Genomic DNA, 22,613 nt, shown 5'->3' with positions numbered 1-22,613 from the left:
GCACTTACCAATGAAGGGGATGGAGTCGAGCGATTCGTTCAGACTAGCAGAGCTGAACAGGGAGTCTTGATGCTCCTGCGCCTGGATGTAGGAAGGATGGCGCAGCGGTGTGCTTTTCCCCGTGGAGAGTTTCTCTCTCAGCACCACACCTTCCACTGGACTACACCCGTTCACCGATAATCCCTTGAGGTCCCGCGGGTGGGTCCTCTGCCCTGGAGCTGCGGGCTGGGCCTGCCTCGAAGGTGTAGGCAGAGAGCAGGAAGTTGACCTTTGACCCACCGAGGCTTCTTTGACCGGGTCTGGACTCTGCATCGTCTCGGCACGAGTCCTGGACTGCTGGCTCGCCGCAGAAACCCCAACGTGATGACTTAAAAGTCTTTGGTCTTTACACGGCTGTGCTTCTTTGGGCTGATTTTTGCCAACGCGCGAGACTCTGTCGGAAGAAACCGCAGGAGGCGGGATGTCCGTTCTACAGCTCAGCTGATGTGGACTGGATTTACCTCGGACGTTGTTCCCGTAGGAATGCGGATACATCGTCGGTCTCTGGGGAACGGCTTGGCGATTGGGACGCGGTCCTTGCTCCGTCCTGGCATAACCTCTCCGATCGACAGGCCAAGGAGCCATTTCACCGTGCTCGATGTAGTCTGTGGAATGAAATCGAACGTTCCGGATGATCGCGTCTGAGGAGATGCTCCGAGGAGGCCAGTCTTCTGCTCGGGACGCTCTTTCTGACCCAGTCATCCGATCCTGGGAGGCACTGCGAGGCGGAAGCATAGGGGGGCCTTGATAGGACCGGTCATGCGACGTACTCCTGCGTCGGATTTTACTGCCCCAAGGGGCTTTCTGCGCAAAGTTCGAAGAGGTCTGGGAAGCGGCCGCGGCAGCACGCAAACTGTCCAGGCGCTCCTGAATCGTCCGACTGTACGTGTGGAGGCCTTTGTGGTCGATGTACTCCCTGTAAGTCTGATACGTCCGCCAGTCGATATTTTGACGGGAAGCTGGAGAAACGCTGGAAGAAGACGGATGATAACGAGGCGGTGGAACAGCATACGAATCTCCATGGTAACCTGGAGGATATAGGTCAGGTTTGCGTGGGTGAAGATACGACCTCGTTCTCATCAGCATAGGTTCAGGACCCGCGTGACCGTACTCTCCGGGAACCATGTGGACGTCCACCGGCGGCGGCACCACCACCGTCCGGACGCTTTCGTTGCACACGCACACCGCCGTTTGAGTCTTCGGGATTCTCGGTGGAGGCGAGGGGGGGACAGGTATCTCCACGCGGTACCCCAAATCTGATTGCAGCCCCCCTGAGGTGGTGATTTCCGTCGCCTCAGCCATCCCGAGGGGTTTACAGTCTACTCGTGGGTAACATATGGGAGGCGGCTCCGGGATGTGGCGAGCGTTTCCGCTGTAGGCGTCATGACCTTTAAGGTAGGCATCCTGCGAGTACGCCTGCGGGAAAGAGACTCATGTCAGATAGAAAAAAAAATTTGCACAAACCAGTGCTGGTGCTACCTTTAATGAGGATGTGTGGGTGCTGTAGCTCGTGTGTGGGAGTCCGACAAGGAGGTCAGGGATCTATAAGCGCATCAACATTCTGCACGGATGTTAAATACTCATCGAGATTTAGTAAGAAGGGGGGAAAAAGGGGGTTAAAAACAAAAATCAAAAGCAGTCAGCCATCGATGCATGTATTATCTAATCTTATCTTGGTGTGCAAACAGGTAGCCACTTCCCTTTAACAGCAATCACAATTCCGCATGCTTAAAAGCACTAACAGACATCCAAAACACACAGACCAGCATGCCAAAGCTCAACGTTAGCCAGATTGAGTATCATTTTAGTGTTGGTTTAAATTCTGAACCCACCTGTTGGGCCACCAAACGCGTCCGTAGAGAAACCGAGGCCAGGGGTGAGCGGTTTCCCCCGCTAGCCACCGCACTAAACCTGACCTCTGTTATCATAATCCCTGAGACTCTAAAGTGCTAAAGGGTCCAACATGATTTCTGACGACTCCAACACCTTTGCCAGGACCGACTACGGGCCAAGACGAGACGACGGCGGCGGACTTTCACCTGACATACCTGTAGAGTCGGTACACTCACTGCGTACAGCCGAAATCATTGGTGGAGAACTTTGCCCCTCCCTTGTCAAGTTCCAGGGGTCAAAGTTCTCCGTTTGGAGAAAAGACTGAGACGATGATGAATTAAAAAGGGCGAGGCATTGCAAACACGCCGGCTGGCAGGAAATCAAACAGGTGCGTGAGTGCATGCTACGAGCCATCGGCACGCTCGTCAAACGCTCACGACAACCAGCGGTACATGCAGGACGTCTGGGAACGAGATCATGATGGATCATGCTACCACGACAACACGTAGCGTTCTCGAGCTTACCACACGAGCGATCTCCCGTGAAAGCTGCAGCCATTAGATCGCATCAGGAGTCACGAGGACAGGGTGGGGGGAAAAAAGAAAAAGAGACAGAGAGAGATTAAGTGGTGTACTGAAGTCATTACATAACAGCATACGAGACGTGAAAAATAAGGCGATGCCACCTGCTTGCGCTCGCCGTTTTGTGCGCCGAGCGGCAAACGCTTCTCCTCCTCTTTGCACTCGCTCCATTTTTCAGCTGCCAACACACACACACACTTTCTCCCTCTCTCTCTGTCTCACACACACACACACTTCTCTTCTGCTCTCTCTTTCCTCCAAGAGCTGCAACCGTTCACATGACGAAGGCTTGATTATACATTCTGTTCAGATGGCAGAGCTCTCCCCCTCCCCTGCCTTCCTCTCTCGCTCGCTCGCTCGCTCCCACACACGACTGTCTATCTGTAACGCCGCGATCAGCTGCCCGGATGCAGCGAATTCTACAACTCCTGGTGTCGGTTACATAACATCAACGTATAACCATTTAGAGCATGAGGATTTAACAGTGTGTGTGAGAGAGAGAGGGGGGGGGGGGGGGGGGGGGTCTCCACCTCTGTCATCCTCAAGAGGAAAATGGTTTTGATCCTCGTGCCCCATCTGGACAGGCCACATCACTGCCTTATTACACAGCCAAATACTTTCCTCCATCCCTCACACACCAAACAGATGTGCAACAGAATGAGGAAAAAGGGAGGAGGAGGAGGAACGTTTACAGCTTGGGCTTCTAAGCGAGTCATGATGCAAAAATGCTCGTCTTGTGTACGAGTCAAAATCCTCATCTCATCTCATTATCTGTAGCCGCTTTATCCTGTTCTACAGGGTCGCAGGCAAGCTGGAGCCTATCCCAGCTGACTACGGGCGAAAGGCGGGGTACACCCTGGACAAGTCGCCAGGTCATCACAGGGCTGACACATAGACACAGACAACCATTCACACTCACATTCACACCTACGCTCAATTTAGAGTCACCAGTTAACCTAACCTGCATGTCTTTGGACTGTGGGGGAAACCGGAGCACCCGGAGGAAACCCACGCGGACACGGGGAGAACATGCAAACTCCGCACAGAAAGGCCCTCGCCGGCCACGGGGCTCGAACCCAGGACCTTCTTGCTGTGAGGCGACAGCGCTAACCACTACACCACCGTGCCGCCTGGGGGGGATATTTCCTTTTTTATTAATTTGTCACTTCAAACAAAAACGATTTAAAAAATAAAAAAAAATCACAGTCGTCCAATGAAATTCGCTGGAAAAATGCATTGCATATGTGACGCCTCACCGAATCCAGGGACGCATGTCGGCCGAAACGAATCCGAGATAATCGCAAAAGAAGCATTTTTTTTTTCGAAATTTGTGATTTTGGTTTTTTTCCATCATGTGAAAGTGGAGATCTTGAAGAATGCAATCAGTATTTCAGATAATAGATTGTTTTGTTGGAAAATAGGGCTGGGAATCGATCCAGATTTCCTGAATCGATTCGATTCCGATTCATAAGGTCACGATCCGATATCGATTTACTTAGATATTGCTGGATTGTCCCTATTGACAGGAACAGCCCAATATGTGTTTGTGCATGTAATTTAACACCAAATGCCTTCTCCAGTGCAGTTTGATTCGCCGCAGGTTTAGCTGAAACTGTGTCGGCGTGGTGCCTGGATAAGTGGTTGCGGAGATTGGTTGTATTGCGACTATATTTTACCTCTATGTGGCACAGTTTGCACACCGCTTTTGTTCTGTCGACTTCGTCTCTGTCCTCGTAACGTTTGAATCCAAAGTAATGCCATACATCAGCTTTCAGGCCAGGCGGTGATTTTAGCTGTGCAGCTTCAGCCATCTCGCGTTCTTAAGTTTCGGTTTCGTTTGCCGGCACCCGCTTTTTATAGCGGTCCTTGCGCGGTCGAGAAAATAGTGCCTATAGCCACCTGGAAGAGATCGATCCACACATTTTTGAATCGATCTCGTATTTTTTGAACGTGAATCGATATCGGATCGTGGATCGATCTTTTGAACCCAGCCCTATTGGAAAAGCATACATTTTTTGTTGCAAATTGTCTTGTTTTTGTCAGGTGTGGGTAAATTACCATATGGGCCATTCTCATGATTTTAAAGTGCTGATTACACGAACATGACTCTATGCAATTTCTTAAATAAACTATACAACATGGCAAACATGTTAGATTTCTGTTATTACGTGAAAAGAAGCTGTTGTTACGTGAATATCCAACTTTTAATTGCACAGCGCAAGAAAACCGGGTCCGTGGCTCGCGGCCATGCTGTGACGTCAGCGGGAGAACACGCTGCGGTTCACTGGCTGTTCTACTCAATGGAAATGGCGCATGAAAACGCCGGTGAACTCTCTAGTGCTAGCTCTTCCTCTTCTGGGAGTCTAGAATTGTGTTGTGAGTGGGATAGATCGGAAGAATCAAGTGATGACGAACACGGGTGCATCCAACCGTACAGGTTTGAACCTGTTCCTGTGCAATCTGAGAGCGACTCCGACCCCGAGATGGACAGCGGTCAGGCAGACAGCCCAGCATTGACGAACACCACAAGGTTGGATAACAAGGCTTGGTAGGTCAACCCGTATTTGTTCAAAATGTTACGGAATCAATATTTTAATATTGTGTATTGTTGTCTTGCATGTGTAAACACTGCTTATATCACGTAAGCCGTATGCTACACTGAATACACAGTTCCTAATGGAGCATGCAAACGGCTAACATAATAAGCTTACGACTATGCCTGATCCGTGATGCATTTAGGATAATATTGGCAGGCACGTCTTCTAGTTTATGGCTTCTTAGTTTTATCCTTGAATGAAGCAAAATATCCAGGCGACTGCTGGATCCGGCATAGCTACTAGTAGACCCCCTCCGGAATACTGTAGGCACTGCTGATGGTAGTAACACACGTTTGTGCTGAACTGAACACCCAAGAGATTCTTTTAAGCTGGGAAGGGTGTCAAAACAATCCAAATCGAAGTGTTCAGAGCACAGGACGGATGTTGGTGAGGGCTCCCACTTGTCACGAGTGCGCCTGACTTGCTTCACCCACTTCGCATGCAGCTCGGGATCTCTGGGAAACTTGAATAAACTTACCCCATCCTTGTGGGTTTTGGAGCAAAAGCCGGCAACACAACGCGAAGGCATAATAACTAATATATATGTATAATAATAATACTAATAATGATAAACTGAACATCTGTCGCATCGACAACAAACTGGCAAGTGAGAAGGAAGATTCTTTCGCTGACGTCATATAGCTCCTCCTCCTCTTTAGTCTCCTGGGTGCTGCAGCCCCGTCAAATTTGCCCAAATAGCCACGTTTTTTATCCTAACTTGTAAAATAGGCGCCTTCGTGAATTAATATATGGATCATCGGGAATTACTTTTTATGTTATAAAACATCGCCAAAGATGTCAAAAACGTGTCATCAGACCTTTAAGTCTTTTGGTTTTTTTTCGCGAATCAGCTGTATGATACGAGCTGAGCTCGTGGCTACTTAAGCTGCATACAGGCGTGTGATTTCACTATGGAATGAGGAAGCTAAACAGAGCGCAGAGGAGCTGAAACACCGCGAAGCAAACAGACACACGGTATTTACATCGGAGATAAACATTTCTAGCAAAAAAACGCAACCAAAAAGTGTTCTAGGACTACATTCCATCGGAGGCATTGGTGTGTGCAAGGCGCCGTTTCTCTTTCTGATGGGGTGAGTTTATTAATCTAAGGCTGTGTGGTTATTTTTGCATGTAACGGAGAGTGTTGTGGTTTGGTTAAGCCTAGGTCACAACCGGACGTACGATTTTTTGGCCGTGTGATTTTTGGCGTTTCCCCAAATCGCTGCGTTTTTTTTTTTTTTTGTTCATGGAGAAAGACGCGCGTTGGCTGTAAGTTTGTCTTGCAACATGAAAAAAACGTAAGCGCCTGTAGAGTTTGTTTGACATGACAAAGAACCTCTGCGGCCGGTCTCAGGGATGTGATTTGGGGCTGGTGAAATTATCTGAAAATTTTAGCTGGGGGTCTGGGGGCCACAGGCCCCCAGCTGGTCCAGGGCAGCGCCCTGGTGGGGGGACAAGGAGGGCGAAGCCCCCCGAAGCTCCTGGGTTCTGGGGTTTTCTGACTTAAAAATTGTACTAAAATGGCAAGCAAACACACAAGAAAAAACTTGTCATGATTAACAAATTCAAGCCAATTTAATGGTCAACATGCAACTCTGAGCCCCTATGGACCCTTTTCACGTGACGTCACGACAAACGCGGCCGCCATTTTGGACGTGTACTACCAGTAGTTTACCACAGCCAGCATTGAAGAACGGCAGCAAAGAAAGTTTTTACTTTCAGCAAGACTTCCATCATGCCACTATATTGTTGTGCACCTGGATGTAGTAACCATCAACAAACAAGGCAAGGGTTATCATTTTATCGGATCCCGACGGAGAAGATGGATAGCGGCCATTAACAGGAAAGATTGGCAGCCCTCAGCATACCAGCGCTTGTGCAGTGACCACTTTGTTGGAGGTAAGACGAATAAAATTAGCCAGAAAAGGCATTACATTGCTGTTAACATTCTGTGGCGGCGAGTGTGTAACCAAATAGGCTAAAATAACCCATTGTAACCTCTTTGTTCTTCTGTAGTAGCTATTAGCTAACGACATTAGTTAGCGTTGTGTTCCTTTGCTGTTGGTAGACTGTAGGACAGATCAGAGGCAGTGTTCTACAAACAGCGCTTAATTTGAGGGGGAGCAAGCCGGAGCGCGCTCCGGAACCTCGGGCGTTGGCTCCGGCAGCTATTTACACTGGATCCAGTGATCCGACACCTCTCTTGACTATGTAACAAAAAAAAAAAAAAAAACGATTGTCTTCAGGCTTGCCATCCTTCCACTTGCGAGTGGTAAGTGATCTGCGCTGGGATCACACACACAGCGGCTCAGTCCCGAATCGTGGCTCGTGCACTTCACTCGCGCGCTGTGTGAGCTGCGCAGGGCCGGAGTGCGCACCCTCCAGAGGGCACTCGCTGTTCAGGGCGGAGTGATTTGGAGCGCAGGATGCCTGCGGAGCCGAGCGTATCCGTGTGTTGGTGTTGCTGTGTGCAGACGAATCGTGTATTGGTGTTGCTGTGTGCACGCGAATCGCTTTTAAAAACGTTAATCTGATGATCCGCTGATACGGTCTAATGTAAACATGGGCTAAGTGTTCAAAACAAGAGGAACATGTATTTGTCTCTTAAATCCAGGCCGTTCCCTGTAATCTCTAACAACGGTTGGAGAAAGTAATGGCAAATAGTGAGTGCACAAACCATAGAAGGTAAACTGTACACAGCACCAGGGCAGTGTGATGGCATGTCTACTTTTAGATTGTGTTAGCTTATCAATGAACACACTCGTCACTCGACGAGCTTCACGTCTTTACGACGGATACTTAAATGTGTGTTAGGTATTATTGTTGCAGTCTAAGCGGTCATTGTAGCAGCTAGATGAGCGAGAACCGAAAGGGTCTGTGCCATAAACCGTTATTTCTGTACGGCGTTGCTAATGTGTCGTTACTGTTGTTATTTCTCCCTCTGCTCGCCCTGTAAATGCCCTACGTCGCTGGATAGCGAAGGTGTTTTCTGCATCTCGCTCCTTTTTCTTGTATGTTCTCCGTTTGTCGCCTTCCTCGCATTCAAACCAATTCGAGCCGAAGTCCGCTACATGTCCAAAATGGTGGTCGCGTTTACGAAGGTCACGTGACTGAAAAGGGTCTATAGTAAATTCAATGATTCTTAACTGACAAAAAGCCAAAACATGAAACCTAAAAATGTCATTCTAAATTAAATCATCTGCATTAGAATAAATAGAAAATTGTATAAGGAAAAACAAAATTTATACTTTCAATTACTGTCAAAGTTGAACATACCTAAATGTGCCTTTTCAAACCAACATGATGCAACATAAGAATTCATCCACAAGTCTTCAGGAACTCTCAAAGAAAAAAGATGCGAGCATCCATGTCCAGTTCCAGCACATCAGTCACTTTTTTCTGCAGTTTCTACTCTAGCAATGTCAACTTCATATACATAACTCTATAGTGTTCACTCACTTAAGGATATTCAAAACTACTATGTTCACTCACTTAGGTTTCGTTTCTATCCCGGGCTCCAGCCCGACTTTGCACACTCGTAGCTCGGGCAGGGGAGGTCCCAGCCTGCCCAAACTTGACAGCCAGGGTCCTCTGCCCTCTCCCCAAAGAATAAGCGCAGGCAGGGCATGCCAGCCCCGCGCCTCAGGGCAAAGAGCCACGGTGCTCGGTTTCAGTTTCGCTTTCCCATCCCAGGCTCCAGCCCGACTTTGCACGCTCGTAGCTCGGGCAGGGGAGGTCCCAGCATCCCCAAACTTGACAGCCAGAGACCTCTGCCCTCTCCCCAAAGAACAAAATCGCTGAACAAATGTCTCACAGTCTTATGTCCAACGTCTGTAGCAACCTCTTTCTCCAACCATTCCCAGCGGAACTTGTTTTTCACTACTCTGTCGATTTATTTAACTCGATTTGCATCTTTACACTCGATCACGGAGGCTGCCATCTTTCAACTCTTTGTTTGAAGCGAGCTTACGTACAGCTATCTAACAAGCGCGTTCATTGGTTGTTACAGAGCGATGGGCCAATCACGTACCTCGTTTCATCTCAATGACGGAATTACTGAAAGTCGGAACGAATAGGATACGAATGAGGATTTTTGAGCGAAAAATCGGAATTTTTTTTTTTTCAAATTTTGAGGTGAAAAAAGCGGAATTCCGCGAATTCGCGGAAAAAATCACATCCCTGCGGTCTGCAGCTCGAAAATCAGCACATCACACGCGCCCTCCGTGCGTTTCTTGCGTTTTTTGCATGTAGACCGGCCGTAGGAGCACGGTACGGCCGGTTGCGACCGAGGCTTTACATGAAACTAGCGTTGTGTTAGTTGTGTCATCATCGTGCTATCTTTCTTTCTTACGGTGTGAGTAATTTTTCAACCACAAAACGTTAAAGTATCCTTTAGGACTTATTTTTGTACTTCATAATTGTGTTGGGCATACTTTGCATGGAAGGAAAATTGACGTGGTGATCTTTGTTTACATGAAAGTAGCATCGTGCTAGCTCGTAGGGGGTAGGGCTTTCCTTAATGTCATGCAAATGAGCAGCATTATGTGCCCGCCCTACACCCAGAGTAGCTGAGATGGAAAACTTTGAGGGCGATTTTCTCCCTTTTCTGTTTTAAGAGGTATACACTTTCAAAAGGCCACACATTCTTCAAATATTGTCAGATCTCCACATGGAAGGCATCATTGGAAAGCTTAGAAACTGGACTTTCTGAATCTGTCAATAACTCAAAATGCCCCCGGGCCGACATGTGTCCCTGGATTCTGGATTTGGGCACATGCCCCGCCCCAGGACGCGTCCCTTGCTCGAGAGAATGTGTTTGTTTTTAAAATATCTATTATTATTTACAACAAATTCTAATATTTTAATACACTGGAGAAAAAAAAAAAGTTTGCGTGTTAGTGTGCCAGGCTTCGTGCTAACCGTACTAGCCACGTACAACAATTTCGACGGCTCGGATTCATTCGCTTCACTGCATCACGTTATCTAGAGCTCGTTGAGGACGTTTCAACTGAAAAATGTCGCTCATATTACAGCTCCTCGTTACTGCTGCGACGCGTCTCAGGAAATACGCCGTCGTTAATCTTTTATCGCGATTCTCCAGATCACTACGTGCTGTTTGAATTCGGCGCCGGGCGCGGACGGAGACGCATCGTCTGCTGTCAAGCGGTGTGACGCACACGGTCACGCTGACTTCCTGTTTGGAGTCAAATCACACCGTTTCTACTCCGATAAGAACCTTCTGGAACGCTGTTGCGTACAGTTAGCGTAAACGTTGCTGAGCGCAGCCTGAAGACTTCTCAGAAATCAGAAACTCAACCTTCAGGACGGTCTGTTACTGAATGGAGACGTTAATTAGAGCAGCGAGGTCCTACTTCGCTGTCCCAGATTCACGAGCTCGGTCTAAAGGGAGATGCGCTGTGAGAAACGACGTGAGCCGGGTCAGTACTTTCAAGAATGAGAACTGCGAGTCGGCACTTCACGCAACACCCTGAACAATTAGCTCGTTGTGAGTTTAAAAATTAAATAAATAAAAGTCTTTTGTGTGCCGATTTTTCTGGAGAGATTATACAGAGCTGGAACAGACAGACACAAAGCCTTCAGTAGCTGGCGAACTCGAGCGAACACCCACTCTCACTCGTTCTAGAGCTCGCTCGCTCTCTCTCTCTGTCGGCACACCCTTCAACTGGAGGCATGATCTAAACCTAGCGACACACTTGGTGATAAACTGTCAATCTTAACTTTTTACATTTTCGATGAAAACATGAACGTGGAAGAGCTTGCATTTTCATAAGCTGAAAAATTCACACTGGAGCACTTCTCACTGTCCTCAATCGACTCTTTTCTCCCCCACAGCGCTTCTGCGCATTAAAGGGGAACTGAAGGCAAATTTTTTTAGCATCAAAATTCTATTTCTCATTTTATTAAATACAGGAACGCATTTCTGATCGCTATTGTGTCGCTGCTATAGCAAGTTATGAGCGCTGATCAATATATCAGCCCGCATGTCAGAGCAACAACCGTAATCGAGATGCGTTGAGACCTGTGCGAGACATCGTAGGACGCGGTGTTTCACACACATTGACGAGACTATGACGACCTGCCATAGTCTCAGTCCGCGCCCACACGCCAACACTGCGTGCGTTCCCTATCTGAGACAGCGCGAGGAGACAACTCTGATAAGCTCCATCCTGTCTGCATCTACATGTTAAGCTAAGGGCCAATTTATGCTGACAACCCAGTCCTCGCAGATGGCGTCTGCAAAGCCCTCCCCTTCGCAGACGCCATCTGCGTGCACCTCCCAAAATTTGTGACCACCGCAGACAGCGTCGCAGACAAGAGGGCTCTGATTGGTCCACTCTACATCCGCTGTACACGCACTTCCGCTTCCCTACTTCCCCGGTTTGGTTTGTTTTCCCGACTGCCATTTTTAAAAACACAAGCGAAGATGGAGCAGCACGAAGAGCGGTTGATCGAGGAAGTGAGGAAGTACGTACATCTATACGACTCCAGTTCTAGTCATTATAAGTAACCGGAGGATAAACACTCCACTAACCACACCCACCAACTACTCCTAGCGACTTCGCGACCCCTTGCGTTGTGGCGGTGAATAATATCGCGCACGCCTATTCCTCCCCGCTCAACGATAAATTATAACTGTCTGCGAAAAGCTATCTGCGAAAGCCTTGTCACAAGAGCATACAGAGGCCTTAAGTTTATACTAGGGGTCGACCGATAATTGGCCTGGCCGATATATTGGGCCGATATTCTGCATTTTTAGGGTTACCGGTATCGGCCATAATTTCCACCGATATGCCGATAACATGCCTTTTTGCAGCCATTTTGTTCCTAACGCGACCGTCACTGCACGTCCTTTCCTGCACTCGCCTCCGAGTTCAAGAACACGGTCCCGCCCACCACAACATCTGATTTGTTTGGCACAAGAGATATAGCCAATCGACACGTGTAGCTAAACGCTGTGAACTGTTTCAAGGCGGCCGTACGGGCACTCGGGCAGAAGCAGATCCCACTTCAAGGTAAGGACACGCTGCTTTTGCCGCAATAAGTCACAAACACACAAGTTGCAAAAGCACAACATCATTATATGTTTACATTCTTCATCTACTACTCGTTAAAATTGTCCGTTTGCATCTGTGTAGCCAGGCAAACTTAGCTTACGGAAGGAAGCACTTGAATTAGCCTACAACCAACTAGTCTCGCTGAAACTACGGTACATGTAATGCTTCCTTCACTACAATATAATCCTCCTAAATTGGGAATATCAGGCTTGGGCATTAAAAGCATTAGAATGTAGATGGTTACTTGTTAAGTTGTTACAGAATAGGGAGTGATAGCCGACTTTATGTTTGATTTTCCTTTTTAAAAAATGCTGCAGGCAGCTCCCTACACTTGATTTGTTATTTAAAAACTACTTGAAGTTGGTAAGTCTTACTTAGTTCTGAGCGTAAAAGAATCCAGAGTGTATTTTCATTTATTTTCCACTGAAAATGGTGAGCTGTAATATAGTAGGGAGGGATTTATTTTTTTATTGGTGAATATTTATTTTATTTCTCATTTTATTCTAACTAATGTTTGACTTTATTGTACAAATGCTGCTGGCATCTCCCTGCACAAAATTTCATGTTCAATTTTACAATTAAACATACATTTAATGGATATGAAGGTCTGTGTCAGTGTGTGCTATGTTTAATTTCATGTGAATTATAATGTTTACATTTATCGGTTGCACATATCGGTTATCGGCATCCCAATTCCATAATTATCGGTATTGGTATCGGCCCTGAAAAAAACATATCGGTCGATCCCTAGTTTAGACAGCTTTATGTAGCCTTTGACACGATTGAGAAGGTGACATTTAGGCTACGCTATTGTGCTTTATAGGCGTATGGACAGCACATTGATCAGACCCTCCAGGATTTCGCGATGTTGCGATTTGCAACTTCAATGCAAATTCAACCAATCCCCGCGAATTCAGGGCGGTGCTGCAATTATATCCATCACCGCAACTTTCCTGCAAATTTGACCAATCGTTGGCGTCGTCCTGAGGTGACGTCGACAAACTACCTTCCGCCTTACTTCCTCCGTTCAAGAGAAGCCGCATGCACGCAGTGTTGCCAGATTGGGCGGTTTTAAGTGCAGTTTGGCGGGTTTTGAACATGTATTGGGCTGGAAAACGTCAGCAGTATCTGGCAACACTGCATGATGTGCGAGTCAGTGTTTATGTAGGCTTAAATTCTGTTACGTTTACAGTGAAGGACCGTGTGCACTTTATTTTTTTTTACTTAATACAAGAAATTAACGGATGCCAACATTTTTGCCAAAATGGTGTTTTATTTTCCATTGTTTAGGCAGCTTCAGCATCATACTGTGAGATTCTGTTCAAACTGTTTTTTTCTTCTATGAAGCCTGAGCCATTTATTTTATTAGTTTATAATTATTGTTTAATTTAGTCTTCAGGAGAGACTGCCTGCACACAGGACTAGCATTAATAGTTTTTTTTTTCTTACATGAAAGCTGATGCATTTATATTATATTTTAAGGTAACTTCATGTTGTGCTGTGAGGTTCTCTGCACTTTAACTTTTGAACCAACAGGTGCATTTGGATAAGTAAAGCCGATTTTTCTGCATTTTTGTAGTCCTGGTAATCTTTTATATTGGTAAAGTTGTTTATAGGATCATTTCTCAGTGTCTTTGTTTTTTTAATCAATAGTTTTTCAGTAATAACTTAATATTTAACATATCACTCAATTTTAATCACAAAAAGAGAAAATCGCAACAATTTCTCGCAATTTTTTGGAAAAACCCCCGCAACATCAGACATTTTAGCCTGCAACAATCACAAAAAAGGCCTGCGGAATCCTGAGGGGACTGAATATTGGTATGTCCTTCACTACATGACTAATTACCGGATTACTCGGACGGGGCACTAGTGTCAATGCTTGTTGATACAGACAGCGTCTGAGAAGGTTGAATAATAAATAAAAAAAATAATAATGTGTAATATTTGGGCAACCATGTTCTGAGTTCGGGCAACCAGATTTCTACAAATCTCAAAGTTAACGTAGAGCCCTGGTTGACTGTGTCAGTACCACCATAAAATGCTCCTAAAAGTCACCAGATGCCACCAAATGGGCTCCCTTTTTCCAAAATTTTCCAGAGGGGCCCCCCAAAACTTAGAGCTTTATTTTAATCCTGGGGAGCACACTGCAACACGTCAACTATTTGGATGATTAAAGGTTAAAATAACTGCATGTTTATACTATCAAAAGTTTACCACCTGACCCTATTCTTTACTGGACAGATTCAGTGTGGGAAATGAGGCCGGACCGGCAATTTTCACATTTGTCCGTGTGTATTTCAAAAGTATTGGACCAAATGGCCCAGGAAAAAATTAAAAAAAAAAAAAGAAGATACGGGTCTAATCTACTTCTAATTTTCTTCCAAACGTTACACTGATGTCGTAACACGGCCTGTGAAACTGGGGGTCGCGACTTTAAAAATTCATAACTCTGCCACCGAAGATCGTAGCCCCGCCAAAACGTCCAGGCCCCTCCCTCTCCCCGACTGTCACACTAAATAAGACAATAATAATCCACTCAGTATTCGCTGTTTTTATTGCACGATGCAGGTGAACTCGTGTTTTAGGGTTGAGGTGATTAAGCGCTCAGTTTACATGAAGCTTTCCAGTACAGTATTAGGTTAAGTCCCAATGTTATTATGATGTGCATTTTTTTCCCCCCCATTCATAATAAGAATGACCGTCGCGGTCATGTGCTTTGTCGGATGTAGATTTATATTTTAATACGAGGAGGAGTTTTTATTTGCTAAAGTTCTAGTCCCGCAGATTTGAGTCTGAATGCCAAACGATGTGTTCGGAGTCATTTTAAACGCCATTTCGTTGCAAAGTTACTTGGAATCTCGTCCTCAAAATTTTAACTCTATGTAAGAATAGTTGTGCTGTTAATTACTAAATTTCTTATCGACTGATTATAAGCGCAGTATAAAATCGTCACTGTTGGCGTAACGTTCGATGAGTGTTATTATAGTACCGATATACTGTATGAGGACCAGTAAGCTGGAACCAACTGGAGCATCCTTGGGCCCCCAGACGTTTCTCTAGACGTGGAACTGACCTGTGTGTGCTCCTGTTTTCTTGGGTAGAACTTTGTAAATTAGATTCAACTGATGTCGAGTGTAATTTGGCCTTTGAAGATCACAAAAAAAAAAAAAAGGCTGGAAATAGCTGAGAAGCATCTCCGGGCATCTAAAGCCCTTCAGCTTCACGTGACCCCCGGCCGCATTGCTCCGAGCCTCTGTCCCGTCATTCAGACAGGCTGAAATCTGGACAGACAGACAACATTTTGGACTCATCTGTCCTGTGACAGTCTGATTAAAACTGATCATTTCCCACACTGCAAATTGTTAACCTTTTTATTGTCCTGTTTTGTATGGAATCAATTTTGTGCCAAAATGTTCATACGATACTTTTGAAATATCAAACAAAAACGATAAATCAAAATTAAAAAAAAAAAAGTCAATTTTTTTTAGACCGGCAAACAAATTATTCGTGTAATCGTGCAAAATATCAGTCTATTACTCTTCAGAAACCTTTTATTTTTGTTCCGCGTCTTTCTCAGTTTTGTTTGACGTCATTTATTTTGGTTGCGATTCCAGCTCTCTCATTTGCGCTCCCTGACTTTTTGCACAAACTTCACGTGTGGGCGGGCTGTCCAGGAATGCATTCCCATTGGCTAACTTGTGTTTGACTGACAGCTATGCTCAGCCATTCCCTACTCAGATTCTGGCGGACTGTTTGACGAGTGACCGATCCGTTGACGGTAAACAAGGATCGAGTGGACTTCAGTGGCGACTATGATACTGAACTAATTCAACAAAGTGTAAATTCAGTATCATAGTCGCCACTGAAGTCCACTCAGGTCCATGTCAACCTTTGGTCAATCAAACCTGTATAACCAACCTCCAAAATCCGTATTTCCCTTAGGCCAAGAAAAAATAATTGTTTGTTTCCGGTTACCCGACCGACCGTTTAAAAAATGCCCCGACCCTAGACTTTTTTGTTAGATGTTTAAAAAAAAAAAAAAGTATTTTCGCCGACCAACAATAAATTCTGAAAAAAAAAAAAAAAATCTGCATTACGATTTGCATAATATTGTCGATCTGACAAGTGACTAATTCTAAAACGCATATATCGGACAAGAAACACTCATTGATTTTCTCACGGCCTCAATCTGACGTCATGACCTCTTTCCGGGAAACTCCGGCTTGTGTTGTACACAACGCTAGGCATCATGGCGGCCAACGAAGTGTTCTCGATTACCGTGATCGGTTGCGACCACACGGAAGATTGTAAGACAATAAGTTCATTTTATAAGTTTTCAACTGTAAAAGAACTCTACGAACATTATCATCCTCCGCTGGACGAGTCATGCAAACACAGCGCCCAGGCTAACGGCGGTATCCATATCACGATGTTCTTTGTATTCATATTAAACATACAAGTTCACAACATAGTGTTCCTAATAAAGTTAAGGTTCAACATTTGTAGTTATGTTTATAGTTCCTTTAAGCGTCCGAGCACTCCATATTTTATCCATGGGCTCCGAATCCTGTATTCCACAAGCTTCACTGGTTTTCTTAGGCCTGGTTCTGGATGGTTGAGTCACAGAATGACACTTCCCCACTATGTGCCACTGTTTGTCCCACACCTAAAATTTATTTAAAAAAAAAAAAAAAAACCTACCTACCCGGTATTTTGTGTGATAAAAAATAAAAAGACCTACCTACCTACCCTATTTTTTTTTCCAAGATGTAATAGGAAACAATTATTTTTTCTTGGCCTTAGAAAATCCGTATAAGATGCAAATTAAAATAATTTACCTAAAATTTGAATGATAATTAACAAATGATGTATCCCAGTTACTTTTTATTCAATATTAATAACAATAAACCTTCAGAATGAATACAAAGCTCCAATGTTCGACAAAAACACAAAGTGTTATCAGCGTAGTTACGAAGGAAATACTTCGTTGTTTGGAGACAGGTTTTACCAAGCGGCTATTATGCGCGAGACTTCATATTAGCCACAAAGTCAGGAAAATCTGTTCGTAAAATTACGTTATAATGACCAAATACAACGAAAAGTATTTTTCCAGTCTCGCCTGTGAAAGGTAATCCCATGTGATCTCGTTTGGACGGTAAACCTGTTGGTACAGTTAAACGCAGCACATGAATGAGGCATCTTTATTCTCAGAATCGCCACTTTGCCACATCCAATTTGGCGGCGAGGATGACGTATGATTCTACGCAGAAGGCGTATGTTTATATGTCTATGACTTCCGGGTTGGCGGGATTCTCGCAATGCGGTGTGCGCATGATCAAAAGTGGAACGAAGTCTCGCTACCACAAGATAACGCGCGATTTCATACTGTAAGACTCTTTACTGGCTGTCGTGGGAATTGATTATAGCTCTAGATAAATATTGAAGTTTTTTTTAAAGAATCCATATAACTTTATTTATACGCCCGTATACTACGTTTATTGAATCAAATCCGTATAGGTTGACATGTATGAAACTGCAAGCAAAAAGTCAGGGAGCGCAAACGAGAAAGCTGGAATCGCAACCAAAATAAGTTACGTCAAACAAAACTGAGAAAGACGCGGAACAAAACTAAAAGGTTTCTGAAGAGTAATAGACTGATATTTTGCACGATTACACAAATAATTTGTTTGCCGGTCTAAAAAAAATTGACTTCTTGTTCTTTTTTTGTATTTTGATTTGTCATTTTTGTTTGATATTTCAAAAAGTATTGTATGAACATTTTGGCACAAAATTGATTCCATAGTTTGGTGTCCTTCTCAGGAGCAGAAAGAACAGACCCCAGCCTCAACGCCCTGTCAAAGACGGTGCAGGCGAGTAGACACGCCCAGGGCTCGAAATTAACTTTTTTCCTTTGTGTCCCCCAGTGGTCCCGAATTCTGTGTTGTATTGTCCCGAATGGAAGCAATAGTGTCCCCATTTTTTTCCTCTCTGAAATAACCAGTGGTTAATATTATCATATGAAGTTACTATTATATTTGTAACTATGCGATTTTGAACCCTTTATATCATTTTTACAATAAGACACAAGCGACACATGTCCTATACATCATCTACTTCAAAATTACAGTTATTGCATTTTCAGTTTATTAAACTTTGGCGATCTCACTGTATGAATAGATACCCGTTTATTTAAAGGGGCCAACTAGCTCATTCAGAAAATGTTTCAACTCCCTACATCTGCAGTACACTTTAGTTGAAAATAAGACCCCTTTTATGTTCATTTCATCTACTTATACCTTCAATATCTGTTGGCACTTATAAGGCCAACTTATCATTTTCACCATTACCGTTATCCATAGCCCTGTGATGACCTGGCGACTTGTCCAGGGTGTACCCCGCCTTTCGCCCGTAGTCAGCTGGGATAGGATCCAGCTCGCCTGCGACCCTGTAGAACAGGATAAAGCGGCTACAGATAATGAGATGAGATGAGACCGTTATCCATTTTTATGAACTTTCCGTTATCCATTACCGTTATCCATTTTTATGAACTTTCCGTTATCCATTACCGTTATCCATTTTTATGAACTTTCCGTTATCCATTTTATGAACTTTCTGTTACCCATTTTTATGAACTTTCCGTTACCCATTTTTATGAACTTTCCGTTATCCATTACCGTTATCCATTTTTATGAACTTTCCGTTACCCATTTTTATGAACTTTCCGTTATCCATTACCGTTATCCATTTTTATGAACTTTCCGTTATCCATTTTATGAACTTTCTGTTACCCATTTTTATGAACTTTCCGTTACCCATTTTTATGAACTTTCCGTTATCCATTACCGTTATCCATTTTTATGAACTTTCCGTTACCCATTTTTATGAACTTTCCGTTATCCATTACCGTTATCCATTTTTATGAACTTTCCGTTATCCATTTTATGAACTTTCCGTTACCCATTTTTATGAACTTTCCGTTATCCATTTTTATGAACTTTCGCTGCCGAAACGTGGGTGCAAATGTTAGCAACATCAGCACAGTGGCAGGTCCGAGCCTAGTTGTGCTGCTGACTGACTAAACTTTCTGAACTAGAAAGACACCAAGAAAACTCACTTATTCTGTTGAACGGTATCTTCCGTCAGTATCATCCACATCATTCCTGTTGTATTTTATAACGTGTCTAACAGTGTTCATTAAGTTCATTCAGTTGCTCGCGTTGCCTGCAGACCAGGCGATGACACTTTGGATCCTGAAGGTCCCGGAGACGTTATGTCTGGGCTTTCAGTTTCTTCCCCGCGGTCGGTCCGCTTCAACCACTTCAGCATTTTTGTTCTGGCAAGAGTCGGCGCAGCGTGTGCGCTAGCAATTCCATTCCAAGTCCATATAACGCGGACTCCGGCCGAAGATTCTAGAACAGAATGCGCTGCTCTGTAGCCTACGGATGCAGGTGCATCGAAAGTGTAGCTACTATGTATTTTTCGCTGTTAACGTTTTAAAATTAAAATTGACAAATTAGGTGAATGTCTACGTATGTGTTACGGCTTTGTAAATAATATTAATGTAGAACATTTTTTCTAGATCTATTTTTTCCCATTGTCCCGGGATTGTCCCAGATATGATAATTTTGTGTCCTGATGACATTTTTTATGGTCCCCGGGACGTCGGGACACCGTTAGTTTTGAGCGCTGGACACGCCTCCTCGCTCTGATGGGTTGAAAAACGGCTCGCCCCATCATCAGGAGATTGCAATTACTGTATGAATCCGGTTGCTGTCTGTCTCCCATGTCAATCAGAGCGACGGTAGCCAATCATAAGTGTTCATGAGGTCATACGTACGACGCTGCAGGATGCACCCGGCTGAAAGGACGTGTCTCAGAGGAAGAAAGAAAGCGTTCACCAAACCGGTAGAGAACAGAACTGGAAAACTTTCTTTACTGTCATCTCTCACTCACAATGACAGCAGAGCCAGAGATAACGAAAGGGGGGGAAAAAAAAAAAAAAAGCGCTGCTTCTGTAACGTGATCTATTCGGGACAGCGAGTGAAGCTCCAGCAGTGGCCTGGTTAGGAGGCCCAGAAAGATGTTAGTTATGAGAAAGAGACAGATGACAAGCTGAAACAGGTCAGCTAAAAATGAATACGAATAAAACGGACCCGGCTGAGTTACTGATCATCATGGCAGCCTGTTTATCTTCACGGCCTGGTCTTAATATTAACAATACAGTCATGAGTGGGTGGGTGGAGGCGTGGCCTCCATGTCAGTCTGAGTGAGTGGGTGGGTGGGGCGTGGCCTTTGATTGAAACGAGGAGTGGGCTCTGTGCAAACCGGTAGAGGAACTTTACCAGCTGCAGGATGTCCTCATCCTTGGGCATCACGCTCAGCTCCAGAAAGGTGTCACTGGAAACAGAACGATAAACAAACAAATCTCAGCGATTCAATAAACATCTTACTGATTTATTCACTTCAGCTGTTCGTAAACACACTCTTCACCTGTTCTGGATCACGGCGATGACCTGAGAGTACGTCTTCCCGATGATGCTCTCTCCGTTCACCTTCACGATGCGGTCTCCTGCACACAGACAGGACGACGACGACAATGAGGCATCTTTTTCTTCAGTTCTGTTAACAAGCGTCGTGTTCGACTCGTGAAAAAAAAAAAGTTTTAAAAAATAAAAATAAAAGCACCTGTGCAGAGCCCGGCTCCGTGTGCAGGCCCTCCCTCTTTAACCTGCTTCACAAAGATGGTGTCCATGGGCTCCAGTCTGTTCCGAGCTCGTCCTGGACGCAGACAAAATAAAACTAGATACTCACTCTGTCTCCCATCTGAACCTCACGTCCGCGTCATGAGGTCAGTCACGTCCAGCAGGTGGCACTGCTGTATTAAAGGACATGGGACATGGATTTTTTTCTGGGCATAATTATTAGGGCTGTAACGATACACCCAACTCACGATTCGATTCGTATCGCAATTTTTGACCCACGATTCGATACACCCACGATTTTTTTTAAATGTATTTTTAAAGTAGTAAATTTGACTTATTAACATTTACTTACTTACATTAACTATTTAATAACAGATAATTCAGACCGCTGCAGAGAATGAGTAATATGTATGCAAAAATGAACAAATGTATATCCAAAGATTGTTTTATTTCTCAAAATAATACTGTTGAGCCGGAAGCTCTGGTTTTTTCGGTTCTGAAAAAGTCATTTTTCCAAATCGTGTAAATCCGTTAAGATTTTTTGTTGGGGGGGTGGCTCTCTCACTGTCTCACTCTCATAGGGCCAATGATTTTCTGTGATCGCGGAAAACAGATGGAAATTACGGAATTTTTATGGTGAAACATTGCTCGCGTGTCAAAATGTAACTGCCGCAGAAGGCTTCCGCCCAAGCAGACATGCCTTCAGTGTTGCCAGATATTGCTAACGTTTTCCACCCCAAAATGTGTTCAAAACCAGCCAAAAAGCACCTAAACCTGCCCAATCTGGCAACACTGCATGCCTTTCCGGTCAAGTGATTGTGATTGGCTTGTGGCACACCTAGCCAGCCAATGAGCTGCTTGTTTACAGATTCGCTCCCCGCGTCGCAACCAGAATGGCGACCGCTTAAAAGAAATGAATGCTCTGCCAGTGGCGAGTGTGGACGTTGCGTGACTCGCAGAAGATTGTCGCAGGTCGGCGAAAAAACGACTTACTAATAGATATAAAAGTAATTTAAGTAAGTTTAAAATGTAATTTAAATAAAAAGTAAAGTATTCATAAATTGAAGTTTGGAAGCGCCTCTGTTTTTGGGCTGAGGAGAAGTTTGAAAGGGTGTACCGCGATTCTGCCTTCTTGTATCGCGACACGGATCATGGCTCTGCGTATCGCGATTTCGATACGCATATTGTTACAGCCCTAATAATTATGTATAAAGGACATAAGAAATGCCATCTAAATCACCGCAGGGCGTCAAAAATGTGAAAATCATCACATTATTCAACTTTTTTATACATCAGCGTAAAACAATGATTCGTTAATTAGCTAGGCGGTCACGTGACCTGTGACATCACAAAAACTTTCCAAGGAGCCAGCGCTTGGGAATCTAATGTAAACAGGTTACCGAAATGGACACCATCGACAGTGATATTCCCGATGTTTCACAGAGATGTGAAGTTAGACCCTATCAATTCGAACCGATAGCTGGAAATTCACATGAACATGGATCTTGTCTTTACTCTGACGGGTCAGATGATTCTGAGAGTGAGAGTTCATTCAGCCCTCATGAAACTGAAAGCGGTCGGCTGGATAACACTTCCTGGTAAGTTAAAAACAATTCTGCTCAAAGGCTAATGATCTGTTGAAAGAAGTATTATTTTTGTATCACACACTGAAAGTTCATCATAGATCTAGCTAAAGTCCGTTGCAAGCTAGTTTGTTTTTTTTTTTTGCTGATATTTTTCGAGATTGATTGAGATACAATGCTTCCAGAGTCCGAGATGAAA

General features: G+C 44.5%; 1 protein-coding gene across 6 annotated transcripts in view; it reads right to left on the bottom strand.

Annotated features, from left to right (window-relative positions):
• The window catches only part of arhgap21b (Rho GTPase activating protein 21b), a 126,151-nt gene that overhangs the window by 45,722 nt on the left and 57,816 nt on the right, over nucleotides 1-22,613 (bottom strand). For all 6 annotated transcript variants that reach the window (XM_060928128.1, XM_060928148.1, XM_060928167.1 and 3 more), the window contains exons 5-8: nucleotides 20,815-20,907; nucleotides 20,620-20,698; nucleotides 20,472-20,526; nucleotides 9-1,455 (exon numbers count right to left, since the gene is read on the bottom strand). In XM_060928128.1, coding sequence (XP_060784111.1) covers nucleotides 9-1,455; nucleotides 20,472-20,526; nucleotides 20,620-20,698; nucleotides 20,815-20,907 — 1,674 coding nt within the window. The remainder of the gene's footprint in view (nucleotides 1-8; nucleotides 1,456-20,471; nucleotides 20,527-20,619; nucleotides 20,699-20,814; nucleotides 20,908-22,613) is intronic.

This window comes from Neoarius graeffei, chromosome 1 (genome assembly GCF_027579695.1).
Source record: "Neoarius graeffei isolate fNeoGra1 chromosome 1, fNeoGra1.pri, whole genome shotgun sequence".
In the NCBI taxonomy this organism is placed as follows: Eukaryota; Metazoa; Chordata; class Actinopteri; order Siluriformes; family Ariidae; genus Neoarius; species Neoarius graeffei.
The sequence above is the reverse complement of the archived record's forward strand: the minus strand, read 5'-3'. Positions and strand labels throughout refer to the sequence as shown.